A 22,336-nucleotide genomic window follows, 5' to 3' on the forward strand; every position below is an offset into this window, starting at 1 on the left:
AACAGAAGCCTGGTTATCTCTATGGATATGAGAAGTGACAAGGGGAGGACACAATAGCCTACAGGTAAAAGACTTAATTAGCAAAGTGACATTTTAATTGGGCATGTAGAAAGGTTCAGAGTGTACATGGAGAGGGGAGGAAGAAGTCTCAATTCAATGAGAATCCCTTTTTGATTGACACAGATGCAAGTACAAACAGTAATTCTTATATTTTTGTTAGCTCTACTACAGAAGTTACTCACACGGAGTTCTCCTTGGTTTGTGTGTGAATGTTTGGATTTTGATGCTATTCTATCTGTGTGTAGGGTTTTGTACTGATTCACACCTTTTAAATGAGCACTCTCCCTCCCCCTCCATCTCCCTCCCTCCACCTCCATCTCCTCCCTCCCTCCCCCTCCATCTCCCTCCCTACCCCTCCATCTCCCTCCCCCTCCATCTCCCTTCCTCCCTACCCTCCATCGCCCTCCCCCTCCATCTCCCTTCCTCCCTTCCCCTCAATCTCCCTCTCCCTCCACCTCCATCTCCCTTCCTCCCTCCCTCCCCCTCCATCTCCCTCCCTCCCCCCCCCTCCATCTCCCCCACCTCCATCTCCCTTCCTCCCTCCCTCCCCCTCCATCTCCCTCCCTCCCCCCTCCATCTCCCCCACCTCCATCTCCCTCCCTCCCTCCCTCCATCTCCCTCCCTCCCCCTCCATCTCCCTCCCTCCCTCCCCCCATCTCCCTCCCTCCCCCTCCATCTCCCTCCCTCCAGTCAGTGTGTCAGATGGGAAGTGACATGTAGTGAACCTCGTCAGGCTGGCTTACTCAAGGCCTTATAGTAGCTTACATTGTACAACAGAAAACAGAACACAAAGGCATCGTGCTCTACTGATGGAAACCATCCCACGCACACAAACACACGGACACACACACGGAACACATTTGTAGATGCTGCTGACGGCAGGATAGTTTGGGCTGACACTGATGATGGGTTAGATGTGTTATCCAGACGTTACTCAGGTTTTCTCCCAACTGGTTACAGAGTGTGTGTGTGTGTGTGTGTGTGTGTGTGTGTGTGTGTGTGTGTGTGTGTGTGTGTGTGTGTGTGTGTGTGTGTGTGTGTGTGTGTGTGTGTGTGTGTGTGTGTGTGTGTGTGTGTGTGCACGCCCGCGCGCGTGTGTGTGTGTGTGTGTGTGTGTGTGTGTGTGCACGCGTGTGTGTGTGTGTTTGAAAAAGAGAGACATAGAGACATAGAGAGAGCGAGGTAGAGAGAGAGCGAGGTAGAGAGAGAGAGGTAGAGATAGAGAGAGAGAGATACTGTAGATAGAGGTAGAGAGAGAGACATAGAGAGAGAGATATAGAGAGAGCGAGGTAGAGAGAGAGAGGTAGAGGTAGAGAGAGAGAGATACTGTAGGTAGAGGTAGAGAGAGAGTGAGGTAGAGGTAGAGAGAGAGATACTGTAGGTAGAGATAGAGAGAGAGAGATACTGTAGTAGAGGTAGAGAGAGAGAGATACTGTAGGTAGAGGTAGAGAGAGAGAGGTAGAGGTAGAGAGAGAGAGATACTGTAGGTAGAGGTAGAGAGAGAGAGATACTGTAGGTAGAGGTAGAGAGAGAGAGATACTGTAGGTAGAGGTAGAGAGAGAGAGATACTGTAGGTAGAGGTAGAGAGAGAGAGATACTGTAGGTAGAGGTAGAGAGAGAGATACTGTAGGTAGAGGTAGAGAGAGAGAGATACTGTAGGTAGAGGTAGAGAGAGAGAGAGGTAGAGAGAGAGAGATACTGTAGGTAGAGGTAGAGAGAGAGAGATACTGTAGGTAGAGGTAGAGAGAGATACTGTAGGTAGAGGTAGAGAGAGATACTGTAGGTAGAGGTAGAGAGAGAGAGATACTGTAGGTAGAGTTAGAGAGAGAGATACTGTAGGTAGAGGTAGAGAGAGAGAAATACTGTAGGTAGAGGTAGAGAGAGAGAGATACTGTAGGTAGAGGTAGAGAGAGATACTGTAGGTAGAGGTAGAGAGAGATACTGTAGGTAGAGGTAGAGAGAGAGAGATACTGTAGGTAGAGGTAGAGAGAGAGAGATACTGTAGGTAGAGGTAGAGAGAGAGAGAGATACTGTAGGTAGAGGTAGAGAGAGAGATACTGTAGGTAGAGGTAGAGAGAGAGAGATACTGTAGGTAGAGGTAGAGAGAGAGAGATACTGTAGGTAGAGAGAGAGAGATACTGTAGGTAGAGAGAGAGAGATACTGTAGGTAGAGAGAGAGAGATACTGTAGGTAGAGGTAGAGAGAGAGATACTGTAGGTAGAGGTAGAGAGAGATACTGTAGGTAGAGGTAGAGAGAGAGAGATACTGTAGGTAGAGTTAGAGAGAGAGATACTGTAGGTAGAGGTAGAGAGAGAGAAATACTGTAGGTAGAGGTAGATAGAGAGAGATACTGTAGGTAGAGATAGAGAGAGAGAGATACTGTAGGTAGAGATAGAGAGAGAGATACTGTAGGTAGAGGTAGAGAGAGAGAGATACTGTAGGTAGAGGTAGAGAGAGAGAGATACTGTAGGTAGAGGTAGAGAGAGAGAGATACTGTAGGTAGAGGTAGAGAGAGAGAGATACTGTAGGTAGAGGTAGAGAGAGATACTGTAGGTAGAGGTAGAGAGAGATACTGTAGGTAGAGGTAGAGAGAGATACTGTAGGTAGAGGTAGAGAGAGATACTGTAGGTAGAGGTAGAGAGAGAGAGATACTGTAGGTAGAGGTAGAGAGAGAGAGAGATACTGTAGGTAGAGGTAGAGAGAGAGATACTGTAGGTAGAGGTAGAGAGAGAGAGATACTGTAGGTAGAGGTAGAGAGAGAGAGATACTGTAGGTAGAGAGAGAGAGATACTGTAGGTAGAGAGAGAGAGATACTGTAGGTAGAGGTAGAGAGAGAGATACTGTAGGTAGAGGTAGAGAGAGAGATACTGTAGGTAGAGGTAGAGAGAGAGATACTGTAGGTAGAGGTAGAGAGAGAGAGAGGTAGAGAGAGAGAGATACTGTAGGTAGAGGTAGAGAGAGAGAGAGATACTGTAGGTAGAGGTAGAGAGAGAGATACTGTAGGTAGAGGGAGAGAGAGAGATACTGTAGGTAGAGGTAGAGAGAGAGAGATACTGTAGGTAGAGGTAGAGAGAGAGAGGGGTGAAAGAAATACTAGTATCCACCCACCCTCCATTCCACCAGTAAAGAAATACAATTCAGGTCTGCTACATTTCAAGAGGGATTTCCAGAAGGGATGTGTGAGGTGAAAGAGGTGGTGAATCAAGATGTAGCTCAGTGTTCTACTGCCTGCCCTTCCCTGCCCTGTCCTGGGTGAAGTGATGGGTACGGTATGTCTGTGTGTGGAGTGGAAGTGAGGATATGGTGCTGTGATGGTTCAGAGGCAAGGAGGTGGTAGTGTGGCACAGCCATGGCACCTTACTCCTGCTGTGGGTGATGAATTTCCCCCCAGGGTGACACATTCCCCCTGGGCACCGGCCCCTGAGGAGCTCTCCATCAGCCAAGGCCCGGGAGCCAGGATGGAGCCATCAACACACCACACCTCACACCCAGACATGTGGGCTCACAGCCCAGCCAGGCCTCCCATTAACATACTAGACCAGAGCCGACTAACTAGGCCCCATTACCATACTAGACCAGAGCCGACTAACTAGGCCCCATTAACATACTAGACCAGAGCCGACTAACGAGGCCCCATTAACATACTAGATCAGAGCCGACTAACTAGGCCCCATTAACATACTAGACCAGAGCCGACTAACGAGGCCCCATTAACATACTAGATCAGAGCCGACTAACTAGGCCCCATTACCATACTAGACCAGAGCCGACTAACTAGGCCCTATTAACATACTAGACCAGAGCCGACTAACTAGGCCCCATTAACATACTAGATCAGAGCCGACTAACTAGGCCCTATTAACATACTAGACCAGAGCCGACTAACTAGGCCCCATTAACATACTAGACCAGAGCCGACTAACTAGGCCCCATTAACATACTAGACCAGAGCCGACTAACTAGGCCCCATTAACATACTAGACCAGAGCCGACTAACTAGGCCCCATTAACATACTAGACCAGAGCCGACTAACTAGTCCTCCCATTCACATACTAGACCAGAGCAGAAAAGACTGACCACATTAGACTGTTGACATAGAAATGCAGGTTAGTGTGAGAAGGAGTGCTGAGCGCTACAGTGGGCCATCACACAGGACCTCAAACCATGGCAGCTTTCAGATGAGGTCCATTGCCTCTCACAGTGGTGCTGCTAGAGCTCAGCAGTTATTATCAGGCTCCCTGAGAGGATAGCCCACATCACACATCCCATCTATTCTACTGACTGATAGGACTTCATAGGGCTCCATCAGAAAGGGGATTGATTAGTCAGGCCTTATTTTGGCTGTTACCCTCTCTCTCCCCCCTCTGATCCGTGACTGAGTGTGTAACAGGGGTAACAGGGCAATGCAAATAGACTGGGTAGCCATTTGATTAGCTGTTCAGGAGTCATATGGCTTGGGGGTAGAAGCTGTTTAGAAGCCTTTTGGACTTAGACTCCACTAGCGCTTGCCGTGCGGTAGCAGAGAGAACAGTCTTTGACTAGGGTGGCTGGAGTCTTTGAACATTTTTGGGCCTTCCTCTGACACCGCCTGGTATAGATGTCCTGGATGGCAGGAAGCTTGACCCCAGTGATGTACTGGGCCGTACGCACTACCCTCTGTAGCGCCTTGTGGTCTGAGGCCGAGCAGTTGCCATACCAGGCGGTGATGCAACCCGTCAGGATGCTCTCGATGGTGCAGCTGTTTAACTTTTTGGGCGTCTCACTATATGTTCAGGGGGGCACATGCCAAATGACACCCTATTCCCTATATACTTGACTACTTTTGACCAGAGCCCTATGAACTGTGGTCAGAAGTAGTGCACTATGTAGGAAATAGGGTGGTATTTGGGAAACGGCCATGTGCCTTTGTGGAATCTAATCCAGTGTGTGGGATGGGTGATGGATCAGTCAGATAAAGCCCAGGCAGTTTCAGCGGAGCGCCTATCCTATCTATCCTATCGCCAGCCACAACAATTGAACAGACTGAGAATGGATTAGTCCAGAATTAGATTGGAGATAGATAGGCTAGATAGGCTAGCTGCGGGACAGATTACTGTGGTGTGGTGGGAGTTATGCTGTGCTCTGTTCTCTCAGTCAGCTAGATCTCTCACTGGGAGCTACTGGCTCTATACACCCAGCTGAGGCATTCTCTCTCTCTCTAGTTCATAGTCTCCTCAACAGATTGTACTGGGAGATTCTCCTCAAGCCTGGAGTGTATTCTCTCTCAGTCAGCTAGCTCTCTCACTAAGCGCTGGCTCTAGTACCTACAGTACAATATACTGTTCAGCCGCGTCTAACTAACCCAACGTCTCTTTAACAGATAACTGTTGAGAATGGGATGCAGACTGCACCACCATCTTAGTTGTGGTAATAGAAATAGATATATGATAGTATAAAGTAGTAATTCTATTTATATGGAGGTGAATATTGAAGTGCAGCACATCCACCAGTCACCCTCAGTATGCCTGTTAGTGTTGGCACAGATACCATAGGAAACGTATTGAGTCTGGTTCACAGACACTAACCTCATTCACAGCTGGGGATGGAAAATAGTTTTATTTCCAAATGTGAAAAATACATGTGTTTAAGCGGTGGACCTGCATAGTTTTCTGCTGTTTAAATGAAAAGGCTTATTTAAAACAACAAGAGCGAGCGTTAGAGCTTGAGGATATTCTTGAATGTCACAGATAATAAGCAGCATATCATCACCGATTGGATGCACCAGAAAAACAGACCAACTTACTGCTATATCTGCTTCTGAAACTGAAAACATATTTTCATGTTCAGATTCAGAAGCTAAATGAACCTCTTTCATGGCGCTACATGTCTACTTGCTAAGTGCTCCATGTTTACATGTTCTGTTGCTAGGTCAATACTCTATGTTCAGTGGAAGAATTCTTAAGGCTAAATAGTTTGTACATTGAATACATTTATATGTTACATAACTTAAATGTATTTAAAGAGTAAAATGAGAGAACTGAGGCGTACTCCCATTTCCCCCCATCTCCCCCCATTTCCCCCCATCTCCAGGCATTGAGCATCCTTAAATGTGCTGCACACACATTCATTGCACTTTTTCCCCGGATTTATTCAGCACTTCCCTGGACAAATTGTATCACACAGACAGACATACTCAGAGATCCAGACCCTGGCAGACTTCCTCCCAACTACAGAGGAGAAAGAAGAGAAGAACAGTTTGCAATGGAGTTCGGTCAATCTTCATGCCCTGATCAAAAGAGCCCAGTTGGCAGAGGCCCCTAGCTGGGAAGCACCCAGGGCTTCCGAAGCACCTTCCACAGACCCCAAGCACCATGTTGCCATGGTCCTGAGCTGGTTCTGAATATGATGGGAGAGACAGTAGGGCACAGTGGTAGGGTCTCCTCTCTAGCGGGTTGATGGAGAGACAGTAGGGCACAGTGGTAGGGTCTCCTCTCTAGCGGGTTGATGGAGAGACAGTAGGGCACACTGGTAGGGTCTCCTCTCTAGCGGGTTGATGGAGAGACAGTAGGGCACACTGGTAGGGTCTCCTCTCTAGCGGGTTGATGGAGAGACAGTAGGGCACACTGGTAGGGTCTCCTCTCTAGCGGGTTGATGGAGAGACAATAGGGTACACTGGTAGGGTCTCCTCTCTAGCGGGTTGATGGAGAGACAGTAGGGCACACTGGTAGGGTCTCCTCTCTAGCGGGTTGATGGAGACACAGTAGGGCACACTGGTAGGGTCTCCTCTCTAGCGGGTTGATGGAGAGACAGTAGGGCACACTGGTAGGGTCTCCTCTCTAGCGGGTTGATGGAGAGACAGTAGGGCACACTGGTAGGGTCTCCTCTCTAGCGGGTTGATGGAGGGACAGTAGGACACACTGGTAGGGTCTCTCCTCTCTAGCAGGTTGATGGAGAAACATGAGGGTTGCACACTCCAGTCAGCCACAGTCCTTGCTCCCATTCATAGCTCTCTAGCTGATCAGGGAGACATCTGAGTGCACACTTTAACACCTATTTCTGCCCCAGTTTCCCCCTGTAAACTGTAAGTGCTCTCGATGGCATAGTATGTATGCCATACAATATGTATGAATGCACCCTAGTCTGTCCTGAAGTCAACTCTAGGTCAGCAAACAAGGTTCATGATTGTGAAAGTAAAATTAAACCTTTAGCCAGCTAACAATGCTGCACAGCTCCGTGGCCTTGGCGTGTTTCCACGAACAATGGCCTGCTAAAGGTCTGACCCCCCTCTCACACAGTCTCATCTTTCTCCATCTGTCTCCCTGTCTCTGTTCCTCTGGTTCTGCTCTCACCTCTGGGGAGAGGTACAGTAACGTTGGTAATGGTGGAGGCGTTGACATGAAGCCAGAGAAGCAGGGACGTGGCAGTAGCCTTTAGGTTCAGGTTGGCCTAGCAGAGGGGAATTCTGTAATGGATGGTGTATAATACTCTCTGATGGAGAGGAGAGGAGAGGAGAGGAGGTTGGTAAACTGAACCGTTCTCTCTCAGTAGCCTATATATAAATAATTGAGGGGAGAAGCAGGACAGAACAGGTTTCCGGTGTGAGTGTATGATGCTGAGAGACTCATCATGGGAAAAGGGAGATTGGGGTAGAGGAAGTCTCAGGTGACCTACAGTGAGGTTAGATGTGGGAGAGAGGAGAGCATTTTTTGTTTGGATAGAAGCCCACTGGCATCAGCCCTCCCTCAGGGTTCACTTGTACCTCTCCACTACACTGCACTCAGCCCCAATCAACCTCTGCTTCCTCCATTACCTGCTCCAGGTCATTTCTCTCTCTCTCTATCTGTCTCTCTCTCGCTGTCTTTCTCTCTCTCTGCAAAGTGTATCTGTCTGACAATTTCAAGGGAGATGTTGAAGAACTCTAACTCACAAGCTGCATGCCTGGAATCGTTTCTCTGCTTGTGGAGTGTGTCGGGGGGGAGTTGAGCACCTCTACAGAACAGGGTCTGCTGCATGGGGCTGTGGGAGGGGGACAAGGAGCAGAGGGGCTGTGGGGGCTGTGGACTGTCCTTAATGTTGATTCCATTATCTCTCTATGTGACTCAGGAGCCAAGGCTAGAGTGGGGGAGAGAGAGAGAGTGGGGGGAGAGATGCAGGGTGAGTGGAGGGAGAGTGGGGGGAGAGATTGGGGGAGGCCATAAATCTTTTATCTCAGTTCATGTTTACCTGACAGCGGTCTGTTTAGGCCCGCTGGTGTGTGAGTGTTCACTCAGGGGTTAAAGTGAGGGCTTTTAACCTTTCCAGGGTCACTGGTAGAGAAACAAGCAGGGTGATGAACATGAACACTGAACACTGGGGCTGTTTAGACCTCCTGGATGGACAGACTTCTGGTGGAGGGCTGGGAGATGAGGGGACTGGAAGTGCACTCTGGGGAACCTTTGTGTGTGTGTGTGTGTGTGTGTGTGTGTGTGTGTGTGTGTGTGTGTGTGTGTGTGTGTGTGTGTGTGTGTGTGTGTGTGTGTGTGAGTGTGAGTGTGAGTGTGAGTGAAAGAGAATAGGCGGTGACTGTGTTCAGAGCTCCCTGGGCAGTATGTTGTGTGATAGAGGTCTGATTGAGATGAAGTGCAGACTGTGTGTGTGGAAGGTCAGAGTTATCGAGTGTTCCCCTGTGGCTGCAGACAGACAGAACAACACAGCCAGCCATATCCCTGTTAGGGGAGGCACATACAGTTGATGTCGGAAGTTTACATACACCTTAGCCAAATACATTTAAACTCAGTTTTTCACAATTCCTGACATTTAATCAGAGTAAAAATTCCCTGTTTTAGGTCAGTTAGGATCACCACTTTATTTTAAGAATGTGAAATGTCAGAAAAATAGTAGAGAGAACAATTTATTTCAGCTTTTATTTCTTTCATCACATTCCCAGTGGGTCTGAAGTTTACACACACTCTATTAGTATTTGGTAGCATTGCCTTTAAATTGTTTAACTTGGGTCAAACGTTTCGGGTAGCCTTCCACAAGCTTCCCACAATAATTTGGGTGAATTTAGGCCCATTCCTCCTGACAGAGCTGGTGTAACTGAGTCAGGTTTGTAGCCCTTCTTGCTCGCACACACTTTTTCAGTTCTGCCCACACATTTTCTATAGGATTGAGGTCAGGGCTTTGTGATGGCCACTCCAATAGCTTGACTTTGGAACAACTTTGGAAGTATGCTTTGGGTCATTGTCCATTTGTAAGACCCATTTGCGACCAAGCTTAAACTTCCTGACTGATGTCTTGAGATGTTGCTTCAATATATCCCCATAATTTTCCTCCCTCGTGGAGCAAAGCACCCCCACAACATGATGTTTGGCCATAATGAACATCGTTATGCATACATCGCTATACAGAACCATACAGAACCATACAGAACCATACAGCACCATACAGAACCATACAGAACCATACAGCACCATACAGAACCATACAGCACCATACAGAACCATACAGAACCATACAGAACCATACAGAACCATACAGAACCATACAGCACCATACAGAACCATACAGAACCATACAGCACCATACAGAACCATACAGCACCATACAGAACCATACAGAACTATACAGCACCATACAGAACCATACAGCACCATACAGCACCATACAGAACCATACAGCACCATACAGAACCATACAGAACCATACAGAACCATACAGCACCATACAGAACCATACAGTACCATACAGCACCATACAGAACCATACAGCACCATACAGAACCATACAGAACCATACAGCACCATACAGAACCATACAGAACCTGCTGGCGCTGCTCTATGGGCTTGGCTAACCCTGACTAACCTCTTGTCTTAGAGACCATGAATCAGGGGTTGTGTTGAACTTATTTCACCTTTGTTCTCTTGTGTTTGGCCACTTCTACCGCCTCACTGTTACGCCCCTCGCCCCTACTCCCAGGGGACCCTAATGACAGACCTTGAGACGACCCCCTGGGGGGGTGCGGTAAGGGCAAAGGTTTCATTGTGGGGTGCTCTTTGGACCTGTCACTGTGTGAATAGATACAAGGCTGTAGAGAGGAGGGGCCCAACAGATGATAGAACCATCAGCTTTCATGTTACCACAGCGACCAGTGACATCACAGAACCATCTCTCTATCTCACGCCACCGCCAGTCGCCAGGATCCTTCCAGAGATTTACAGTCACCTTATTTGGGAAGCGGTAACTGATGCTAAGACGAGATGTGTAGGCAACTCATGTCACAGAGGGTCGTAGTGCTGAACACAGCCCTAAAATCAGACATTCAAATGTTATTACACTGTGGTAATATGGGTTTTCAATCAGAAGTGGATTCAAAGTTTAACTGATGTCATACTCCAACGTTAGAAAAAAAATACAACAAACCATGTTAACTTCTGCAGGGCTTGATGCTGACCTTTTTTACAAGGAGCACGTTTTGAAAAATGTAGGCCACAAAATATTTCAGGTAATAAAGCTAGAATCCTTTTATTTTTCTCTTCTCACTGGTGCTCCTAAATGAAAATTCCAGGTCGCACAGCAAAATATTTAGGCACATATATGAGTAAAATGGTTGCACTGTAGAGTCCTGTTTTGGTATTTTAAATAGGATTCTCAATGGCATGTTAAATCCGATCTTATCTATAGTGAGCCCATGTAAAATGCTGTACAACCTTATTAGTGAGTTTTCCATAGACTAAAGTCATATCTAACCTCAGTGTGTGTCTCTCAGTCAGGGTGTGTTTAATACAGTAATGTTAACCTGTGTGTCTCTCAGTCAGGGTGTGCTAAATACAGTAATGTTAACCTGTGTGTCCCTCAGTCAGGGTGTGCTAAATACAGTAATGTTAACCTGTGTGTCCCTCAGTCAGGGTGTGCTAAATACAGTAATGTTAACCTGTGTGTCCTTCAGTCAGGGTGTGTTTAATACAGTACATTTACATTTACATTTAAGTCATTTAGCAGACGCTCTTATCCAGAGCGACTTACACATTGGAAAGTTCATACATATTCATCCTGGTCCCCCCGTGGGAATTGAACCCTGGTCCCCCCGTGGGAATTGAACCCACAACCCTGGCGTTGCAAGCGCCATGCTCTACCAACTGAGCCACACGGGACCAATACAGTAATGTTAACCTGTGTGTCTCTCAGTCAGGGTGTGCTAAATACAGTAATGTTAACCTGTGTGTCCCTCAGTCAGGGTGTGCTAAATACAGTAATGTTAACCTGTGTGTCCCTCAGTCAGGGTGTGCTAAATACAGTAATGTTAACCTGTGTGTCCCTCAGTCAGGGTGTGTTTAATACAGTAATGGTAACCTGTGTGTCCCTCAGTCAGCGTGTGTTAAATACAGTAATGTTAACCTGTGTGTCTCTCAGTCAGGGTGTGTTTAATACAGTAATGTTAACCTGTGTGTCCCTCAGTCAGGGTGTGTTAAATACAGTAATGTTAACCTGTGTGTCTCTCAGTCAGGGTGTGTTTATATACAGTAATGTTAACCTGTGTGTCTCTCAGTCAGGGTGTGTTTAATACAGTAATGTTAACCTGTGTGTCTCTCAGTCAGGGTGTGTTTAATACAGTAATGTTAACCTGTGTGTCTCTCAGTCAGGGTGTGTTTAATACAGTAATGTTAACATGTGTGTCTCTCAGTCAGGGTGTGTTTAATACAGTAATGTTAACCTGTGTGTCTCTCAGTCAGGGTGTGTTTAATACAGTAATGTTAACCTGTGTGTCTCTCAGTCAAGGTGTGTTTAATACAGTAATGTTAACCTGTGTGTCTCTCAGTCAGGGTGTGTTTAATACAGTAATGTTAACCTGTGTGTCCCTCAGTCAGGGTGTGTTTAATACAGTAATGTTAACCTGTGTGTCCCTCAGTCAGGGTGTGTTTAATGCAGTAATGTTAACCTGTGTGTCTCTCAGTCAGGGTGTGTTTAATACAGTAATGTTAACCTGTGTGTCCCTCAGTCAGGGTGTGTTTAATACAGTAATGTTAACCTGTGTGTCCCTCAGTCAGGGTGTGTTTAATACAGTAATGTTAACCTGTGTGTCCCTCAGTCAGGGTGTGTTTAATACAGTAATGTTAACCTGTGTGTCTCTGGTCATCAGATCCGTGTGGACGGTCCTCCTCACGGTGGGGTCCAGTATGAGACGGTGTTGGTCATCAAGGATGGCAGCTCCATCCTCAGAGACATGGCCTTCTCACTGGACCACAACTATCTGTACGTCATGTCAGAGAAACAGGTAGGACGCATTTACACGGTGCAGAAGCTCAGCAGAACACAGACCACGGAGTACATTGTGACTGCAGGTACAGCTGATATCAAACAGCATTGATAATAACACATCAAAGTGGCGCCCTAAGTGTGTGTGTGAGTGTGTGTGTGTGTGTGTGTGTGTGGGTGTTACGCACGCCTCTGAAAAAGAGGGAACGCAACTCCCTGCTACAACTCAACTCCCCGTGAAGTGAAAGAGGTATGGACTGTAGGTGCGAATAAGGATGACAAAAGTCAGAATTTACCGTTTACTAGGATTTATTTCCTACACGGTAATATGGGGAAAAGGGGCTGGACGGAACCAAAGGAAAGAAAGTAAATATCAAAGCTCCCCCTCTCCTATCTAACCTGCCTACCCACTTAACTTACCTAACTTAGCAACACCTGGTGCCCTAACCAAAATACAGGGGGTGGTCCGCCCAGGTCTTACCTAGTGTGCCTAGACATTGAATATACTACGGGTATATGTATGCCCTCAGCCCTCTTGCCTAAGCACTCCCTAAGTGCCTTCCCCTTCCCCCCTGGGAACAAATGAAACAGAATAATTATTAACAATTTCACAAACACTTTACAACAAAACTGAGTAAACTAACTCAGGCCACTAAAGAAGCTTTGACAAAGCAACAAACACAGAACTCTTTCTAATGATTTCTCCAAAACATTATATTCAATCTCCCTCTAATCTCCCTCCAAAATATTCAATCTCCCTCTAACCTTTTCTCCAAAATATTCAATCTCCCTCTAACCTCCAACCATTTCTCTCCTCTCTCTCTAATCTCTCTCCTAAATATTCAATCTCCCTCTAATCCAGGGGTGTCAAACTCATTCCACGGAGGGCCGAGTGTCTGCAGGTTTTTGGTTTTTCCTTTCAATAAAGCCCTAGACAACCAGGTGTGGGGAGTTCCTAACTAATTAGTGATGTTAATTCATCAATCAAGTACAAGGGAGGAGCGAAAACCCGCAGACACTCGGCCCTCCGTGGAATGAGTTTGACACCTGTGCTCTAATCTCTCTCCTGATCTCATCTCTCTTCTTCTGAACAGAACACTGGCTTTTATATCTTCAGGTGGCAATGGTGATTAGAGTCAGCTGCTTCTTGACGAGGGGGCGGGGTCAGCTCCAATCATCAATTAGCCTGGGGTCGACCAATCATCTGGTTGGGGAGTACTTCAGGAAGCCATCTCCTGAAACACACACTCAAATACAAACTAAAACACAGAAACTGGGGAACGTAACACGCCCACCACAAAAATTGCAAACATACAGTTTGTAATAACAAAACCCAACGCTTCCCCAGTTAGTAAACCCGTGATAGAGCGTCAGCAACCACATTCGCTGAGCCCTTCACATAGGCTATCTGTACATTATATCCTTGTACAATCAGAGCCCACCGCATAAGGCGGCGGTTCTGATTGTACATTTGTTTCAAGAACACTAAAGGATTATGGTCTGTGAAGACCATAACAGGCAAGGCACTGGATCCCACATATACTTCAAAGAACTGTAAGGCTAGCAATAAAGCTAGCGTCTCTTGTTCAATTGTGGAGTACCTTGACTGACATGAGTTGAACTTACGGGAAAAGAAACTGACGGGCCGATCCACTCCATCTTCATCTTCCTGTAAGAGAACCGCACCCACCCCCACTATACTAGCGTCAACCTCCAACTTAAAAGGTTTGTCAAAGTTGGGGGCGGCAAGCACTGGGGCACTACAAAGTAGCGCTTTAGCGGACTCAAAAGCATGGTTACAATCCTTGGACCACCTAAATGGTACCTTGGGACTAAGCAGAGATGAAAGGGGAGCTACTACCGTCGAGAAATTCTTACAGAATGTACGATAGTACCCTACCATCCCTAGGAATCTGCGCAACTGGCGTCGAGTCGTGGGAGCAGGAAAAGCAACAATTGCCTCCACCTTGCCAGATACTGGGCGCACTTGACCTTGTCCCACTTGTTTCCCTAAGTAAGTCACCGTAGCCTTCCCAAATTCACACTTGGCCAAATTGAGGGTTAAAGAAGCATTCTCTAACCGCTGAAACACACTTTTCAAAGTGGAGAGATGATCAGACCAAGTAGACGAATGTATCACCACATCATCAAGGTATGCAGTACAATTTGGCACATCTGCAAACACAATGTTAACTAGACGCTGAAATGTAGCAGGTGCATTACACATGCCAAAGGGCATCACAGTGTATTGTACAAAGTTATCAGGCGTAACAAAAGCCGATATGTCAGAAGCTCGAGAGGTCAGAGGCACCTGCCAATAACCTTTTAACAAATCTAACTTACTAACGTAAGCAGCAGAGCCAATTCTATCAATGCAGTCATCTAATCGAGGTAGAGGAAAAGAATCAGACTTTGTAACTGCATTTACACGACGATAGTCCGTGCATAAGCGGGACGTACCGTCAGGCTTAGGAACAAGAATACATGGGGAACTCCAGGAGCTGTTACTGGGTTTTGCCATGTCATTCTGTAATAAATAAGCTACCTCACTTTTCATTACCTCCCTTTTCTTTGCATTAACCCGGTACGGATGCTGACGTATAGGAGCAGCGTTGCCCACATCCACGTCATGTTCCAAGATGGACGTGCGACTTGGAACGTCCTGAAACACACTGAGAAAACTGTTTATCAATAGGATAAGGTCCTTAGTTTGAACGTTATCCAAATGTTCCATTTGAGAGGGTAACTTCTTCAGCATCTCTGAATTACATAGGCGTTCACACTGCTGTAACGTATGGCGTAACTCCAACCCATCCTCCTCATCATCCTCTAGGTCCCAGCCAGGCTTCAGCACCACCGCAGCCACACTGGAGACGGCGGGCTGGACCGGCTTACTTGAGGAGCTGTCTGGAGAGTCACGTACATAATATTCTTTTAGCATGTTAACATGACACACACGGGAAGAACGCCTTCGATCTGGAGTCTTTATCACATAATTGGTGTCACTGAGTTTCTTTTCCACCAGATATGGTCCAGAAAAACGTGCTGACAGAGATGAGCCAGGAATTGGCAACAAAACTAAAACTTGATCCCCTGGTGCAAAAGAACGGCCAACAGCCTTCTTGTCATAATGCAACTTCATGCGTTTTTGCGAAGAGGAGAGAGACTTTTGGGCTAACGCACATGCGGCGTGCAGTCTCTCCCGCATCTTACTGACATAATCCAACACATTTTTAGGGGCGCTGCTGGGTGTAGGAGATAAGATATGCTCCTTCAACACTTTCAGCGGACCCCTTGGGGTATGTCCAAACACAAGGTCAGCAGGGCTGAACCCTAAGGACTCTTGTATCGTTTCCCTAATAGCAAATAGGACAAAGGGCACCCCCTCATCCCAATCGGTACTGGTATCCATACAATACTTGCGTAGCATTGCCTTCAGCGTCTGATGCCAGCGTTCGAGAGCCCCTTGACTCTCTGGATGATACGGACTTGAGACCTGATGGGAAATACACAATGTCTTTAACACATTTGAAAACAGCTTTGACATGAAGTTGGATCCCTGATCAGTTTGGATTACTTTAGGGAGTCCAAACGTAGAGAAGAACTTCACCAGTGCCTTCACCACAGTCTTAGCCGTTATAGTGCGGAGAGGAATAGCCTCTGGGTATCGAGTAGCACTGCACATTATTGTTAGTAGGAACTGGTTACCTGACCTGGTTTTCGGCAATGGACCTACACAATCAACTATCACTCTTTCAAACGGTTCCCCCACCACAGGAATCGGGCAGAGCGGTGCTCGAGGAACTGTTTGATTCGCTTTCCCAGTGAGTTGACATACGTGACATGTTTTACAAAATTGGACCACATCAGACTTCAAACCTGGCCAGAAAAAATGACGAAGGACCCGGTTATAAGTCTTTGTGATCCCCAAATGTCCAGACCACGCCTGGTCATGGGCGAGTGACAGCACCTGCTGTCGGAACGGTGTAGGAACAACCACTTGACACACTTCACTCCAGTCATTAACGGTGTCATGAGCTGCCCATTTACGCATCAAAACTCCTGCTTCCATAAAGTAGGCAGTCTCTCTAGTTTTAGCTTCTTCAATGGAAATTACCGAAGCAAAACACTTACGAAGACTGGTGTCTCCTTTTTGACATTCAATCACCTTCTCAGGGGTGACAGACAAAAGAATGTCATGTAATTGGGGCGCGATTTCGCAGTCCCCTGCCTTAGTTTTTACTCCTGTAAAAACTGTCGGACTTGCAGAAGGAATACTCGGTGCATTGTCTTCTACTTCAACATTCTCAAAAAATGGAACTAGCCAAATCCACCACATCTCCAAACTTGCGAGTTTGTGCCCTCGTTAAGACACAAGCAGGAAAAACATGTGGAAATGCTTGAACCAATTTCTCATCTGCAATTCTGATTTCTGGGATTTCTACTACCTCTAACACAGGAGTAACGTTACCACCAGCAATATCATTCCCTAGTAGCAATGTGACTCCTTTTACTGGCAGTGTAGACACTACACCAACACGGAAACGTCCTGATACCAAGTCTGACACTAAGTGGACCCAGTGTAATGGTACAGGTACTGTTTTTGTCTCTATCCCCTGTAATATAACATGCGAGCCACAATACGTTTCAGGAGACCAGGGTAAAGCATCAGTAATGATTACTGACTGCGCCGCCCCGGTGTCTCGTAAGATTTTAATGGGCTTTTGATCAGCTTGTTCTCCAGTTAAGGAAACACAACCGGCAGAGATAAACGGAGCATAGACAGGATCCGGTTTCTCAAATGCCGAATCAATACCTCGGACCAACGGACGAGCCAAAGACTTGACTAAACCCAAACTTTTCCTTTTTGGGGACGGTGACTGGGACTGTTTCGGTTTATTTTTCAAAACTGGGCAGTCCGCAATCACCTGACCCTTTTGGTGACAGTAAAAACATTCACGGATCTCATGAAAAGGTTTGTCAGAGGAAAAGCGACCTGAACGAGGCACTGATGACGTAATCAGTCTACCTTCAAAACGAGGTGCACCAAAGACAGTCTTGTGTGTCAAAGCATACTCATCTGCCAACACTGCTGCCTGGGCCAATGTCACCACTTTCTGTTCATTTAAATGAACTACAATTCTATCAGGGAGGTTGCTTTTAAAATCCTCCAACAGCATCAACTCCCGAATATCAGAAAAGGTGTTAGCTTTGCTGGCTGAACACCATCGATTAAACAGAGACTCTTTGTCCCTAGCAAACTCAACAAAAGTACAGTGAGAGGGTTTCTTGTGGTTCCTGAAGCGCTGTCTATAAGCTTCAGGCACCAACTCATAAGCCCGCAACACGGTAGTTTTAACTGTTTCGTAATGTAAACTGTCTTCCAGCGAGAGAGCAGCTACTACTTCCTGGGCTTTCCCAGACAATTTACATTGTAACAGGAGCGGCCAAACCTCAAGTGGCCAATGTAGCGCAGCGGCCACACGCTCAAACGCAGAGAAATAGGAATCAACTTCCGACTCTCGGAATGGTGGGACTAAAGCTATATTTTTACTTACATCAAAGTGGGCTTGATGATAAGCAGCTTTTGGAGTCGTACCGGAGCCAGCTTCTAGCTCCAGTTGTCGGATCCTCACCTCCTTGTCGGCTTCTATTTTCCTAATTTCAAGATCAAAATGCATCTGTCTCTCCTTATCTTTTTGCTCCATTTCTAACCGGGCCAGCCTCACCTTCAGCCTAGCGGTCCCGTCTGAACGACCTGAAGCAGAAGATAAAGGATCATATCGAGGCAATGCAAAGGGGGTACGAGCAACCCCTTCCTCCACCCTGTCCTCCGACTTGGCATCGGAAGGTCTACCCGTCTCCTCTCCTTGCAATGAGAGAATTCGTTCTCGCATTAAACCCTCCCTGACTAGCACCAAAAGCTCAGCCTTCAGGGCTTTCTCAGGGATAATGAATCCATAATGGTCAGCTATAGCTATAAGGTCTACTTTACGAAATCTCACCAAACAATCAATAGAGGGCGCTTCAAAAAACTTGGAGATGGCTGAGGCAGCCATCTTGTACACAGCAATATACTGAACACACAAACTAAACAAGTCATCCAAACTCACAACCTACCATCACACCTCAATCACTAACCACAGAGAGCTCAGTGCAGCAAGGTCCGGTGGGTTTAATGGAATGATGAGCCCCCTCCCGGATGAGCCCCCATTATGTTACGCACGCCTATGAGAAGAGGGAACGCAACTCCCTGCTACAACTCAACTCTCTGTGAAGTGCAAGAGGTATGGACTGCAGGTGCGAGAAAGGACGACAAAGGCAGAATTTACCGTTTACTAGGATTTATTTCCTACACGGTAATATGGGGAAAAGGGGCTGGACGGAACCAAAGGAAAGAAAGTAAATATCAAAGCTCCCCCTCTCCTATCTAACCTGCCTACCCACTTAACTTACCTAACTTAGCAACACCTGGTGCCCTAACCAAAATACAGGGGGTGGTCCGCCCAACTCTCGGAATTGAGGGACTAAAGCTATTATGTTACGCACGCCTCTGAAAAAGAGGGAACGCAACTCCCTGCTACAACTCAACTCCCCGTGAAGTGAAAGAGGTATGGACTGTAGGTGCGAATAAGGATGACAGAAGTCAGAATTTACCATTTACTAGGATTTATTTCCTACACGGTAATATGGGGAAAAGGGGCTGGACGGAACCAAAGGAAAGAAAGTAAATATCAAAGCTCCCCCTCTCCTATCTAACCTGCCTACCCACTTAACTTACCTAACTTAGCAACACCTGGTGCCCTAACCAAAATACAGGGGGTGGTCCGCCCAGGTCTTACCTAGTGTGCCTAGACATTGAATATACTACGGGTATATGTATGCCCTCAGGCCTCTTGCCTAAGCACTCCCTAAGTGCCTTCCCCTTCCCCCCTGGGAACAAATGAAACAGAATAATTATTAACAATTTCACAAACACTTTACAACAAAACTGAGTAAACTAACTCAGGCCACTAAAGAAGCTTTGACAAAGCAACAAACACAGAACTCTTTCTAATGATTTCTCCAAAACATTATATTCAATCTCCCTCTAATCTCTCTCCAAAATATTCAATCTCCCTCTAACCTTTTCTCCAAAATATTCAATCTCCCTCTAACCTCCAATCATTTCTCTCCTCTCTCTCTAATCTCTCTCCTAAATATTCAATCTCCCTCTAATCTCTCTCCTGATCTCATCTCTCTTCTTCTGAACAGAACACTGGCTTTTATATCTTCAGGTGGCAATGGTGATTAGAGTCAGCTGCTTCTTGACGAGGGGGCGGGGTCAGCTCCAATCATCAATTAGCCTGGGGTCGACCAATCATCTGGTTGGGGAGTACTTCAGGAAGCCATCTCCTGAAACACACACTCAAATACAAACTAAAACACAGAAACTGGGGAACGTAACAGTGGGTGTGTGGGTGTGTGTGTGTGTGTGTGTGTGGGTGGGTGGGTGTGCATGTGTGTGTGTGTGTGTGTGTGGGTGGGTGGGTGGGTGGGTGTGTGTGTGTGTGTGTGTGTGTGTGTGTGTGTGTGTGTGTGTGTGTGTGTGTGTGTGTGTGTGGGTGTGTGTGTGTGTGTGTGTGTGTGTGTGTGTGTGTGTGTGTGTGTGTGTGTGTGTGTGTGTGGGTGTGTGGGTGTGTGTGTGTGGGTGGGTGGGTGTGCATGTGTGTGTGTGTGGGTGGGTGTGTGTGTGGGTGTGTGTGTGTGGGTGTGTGGGTGTGTGTGTGTGGGTGTTTGTGGGTGTGTGTGTGTGTGTGTGTGTGGGTGGGTGGGTGGGTGGGTGGGTGGGTGGGTGTGTGTGTGTGTGTGTCGTAGCCACCTTCCCCACCGCCTTGTGTGACACTATAAATAACCAGGGTGGCACGGCAGGGGAGCGGGATGGGAGGTGGGGGGCAACCGGGGGATGTGACAGCATCTGGTAATGAAGGAAGGAGAGGATGGAGGGAGGGGGTAGAGAGGGAGAAGAAAGGGATGAGGACAAAGGGAGAGAGAGAGAGAGAGAGAGAGAGGGAGAGGGACAGAGCGGAGGGAACTGGCTGGCTGGCTGGTTGCCTGCTTGGTCCGTCAGAGGAGAAGGAGAAAGAGTGAGTGATGAAGGAAAGAGGGACAGCTGGAGGAGTGACAAAGAGGAGACAAAGTGCAAGGTCACCCCGTCTGCACACTTCTAATGAAGTGACAAAGCGTGGCCACCGCCACCACAGCACTGCAGCAGTGGGTAGCAGATAGCCATCAATAGGCCCTCATATTAAACAGGCTACAGCAGTGGGTAGCAGATAGCCATCAATAGGCCCTCATATTAAACAGGCTGCAGCAGTGGGTAGCAGATAGCCATCAATAGGCCCTCATATTAAACAGGCTACAGCAGTGGGTAGCAGATAGCCATCAATAGGCCTTCATATTAAACAGGCTACAGCAGTGGGTAGCAGATAGCCATCAATAGGCCCTCATATTAAACAGGCTACAGCAGTGGGTAGCAGATAGCCATCAATTGGCCCTCATATTAAACAGCACTGCAGCAGTGGGTAGTAGATAGCCATCAATAGGCCCTCATATTAAACAGGCTACAGCAGTGGGTAGTAGATAGCCATCAATAGGCCCTCATATTAAACAGGCTACAGCAGTGGGTAGCAGATAGCCATCAATAGGCCCTCATATTAAACAGGCTACAGCAGAGGAGAGCAACAAGGGAGACAGCCAGCTATACGGTGTTACGCTGTCACACAGAGGTGATAGATGACTGTCCTCTCCTCCTATCTGTATCTTTAAAGAAAGAAAAAGTGTCCTGGCTTCCACTGGGCCTGAGGAGGGACTGAGGCAGGTCACACGAGGTAGGAGACTGGCTCTGGATATGGCAAGGCTTTCATACAGTAGCAGCTAGCTACTGACTAGTTGAGCTACTTTATCTAGACAACCTACCATCATCCACAACCCCTGCAGTCTCCTGTAGTCACATGATAACAAAAAGCAAAGGAATGGGCATCTTTGATTGTGCTCATTCTTGCACATGGCCAGTGTACGTTGCTAGGCTGATGTGGACAGAAGACTCACACCATGCATTCTTGTATGTGTTTATGTATTTTAGTGGGTGTTTTCCATTTCCATGTCTCCCATTTGTGCTTTGGTCTCGGCACTGGCTATGATTTGTCATCTCTGCAGGGCCCTTCCCTTCTCTCAGTCATGTGTGAAGAAGAGCAGTGACGTGTATTGATGTTGTTACTATTTTGGCAGTGGGCCCCTGAATCTCTCTCTTTCTCTCTCCCTCTCTCTCTCTTTCAATTCAATTTAAGGGGCTTTATTGGCATGGGAAACATATGTTAACATTGCCAAAGCAAGTGAAGTAGATAATAAACAAAAGTGAAATAAACAATAAAAATTAACAGTAAACATTACACTCACAAAAGTTCCTAAAGTATAAAGACATTTCAAATGTCATATTATGTCTATATACAGTGTTGTAACGATGTGCAAATAGTTGAAGTACAAAAGGGAAAATAAATAAACATAAATATGGGTTGTATTTACAATGGTGTTTGTTCTTCACTGGTTGCCCTTTTCTTGTGGCAACAGGTCACAAATCTTGCTGCCTTGATGGCACATTTCACCCAATAGATATGGGAGTTTATCAAAATTGGGTTTGTCTTCGAATTCTTTGTGAATCTGTGTAATTCAGAGGGTAATATGTGTCTCTAATATGGTCATACATTTGGCAGGTTAGGAAGTGCAGCTCAGTTTACACCTCATTTTGTGGGCAGTGTGCACATAGCCTGTCTTCTCTTGAGAGCCATGTCTGCCTACGGCGGCCTTTCTCAATAGCAAGGCTATGCTCACTGAGTCTCTCTCTCATTCACTATCCCCCTCTAGTTCTCGTTCTCCTACAACTCTCATGAAATACTGCCATTCTGCCTTCCCCTCTCTAGCCTACTTCACACAGGAAGTGAAGAATGGGACATTGGTTGAGGTTATCGTTATTTACATTTCCTGATGTGATCTCTAAGCCTGATGGTATATGGTGTGGCCTCT

General features: G+C 46.7%; 1 protein-coding gene across 1 annotated transcript in view; it reads left to right on the plus strand.

Annotated features, from left to right (window-relative positions):
* Nucleotides 1–22,336, plus strand: part of LOC120058660 (plexin-A2-like) — a 375,679-nt gene that overhangs the window by 108,965 nt on the left and 244,378 nt on the right. Inside the window, exon 3 of the mRNA XM_039007410.1 lies at nt 12,159–12,293. Within this exon, the coding sequence (XP_038863338.1) occupies nt 12,159–12,293 (135 nt within the window). The remainder of the gene's footprint in view (nt 1–12,158; nt 12,294–22,336) is intronic.

The sequence above is a fragment of the Salvelinus namaycush genome, chromosome 14 (assembly GCF_016432855.1).
Source record: "Salvelinus namaycush isolate Seneca chromosome 14, SaNama_1.0, whole genome shotgun sequence".
In the NCBI taxonomy this organism is placed as follows: domain Eukaryota; kingdom Metazoa; phylum Chordata; class Actinopteri; order Salmoniformes; family Salmonidae; genus Salvelinus; species Salvelinus namaycush.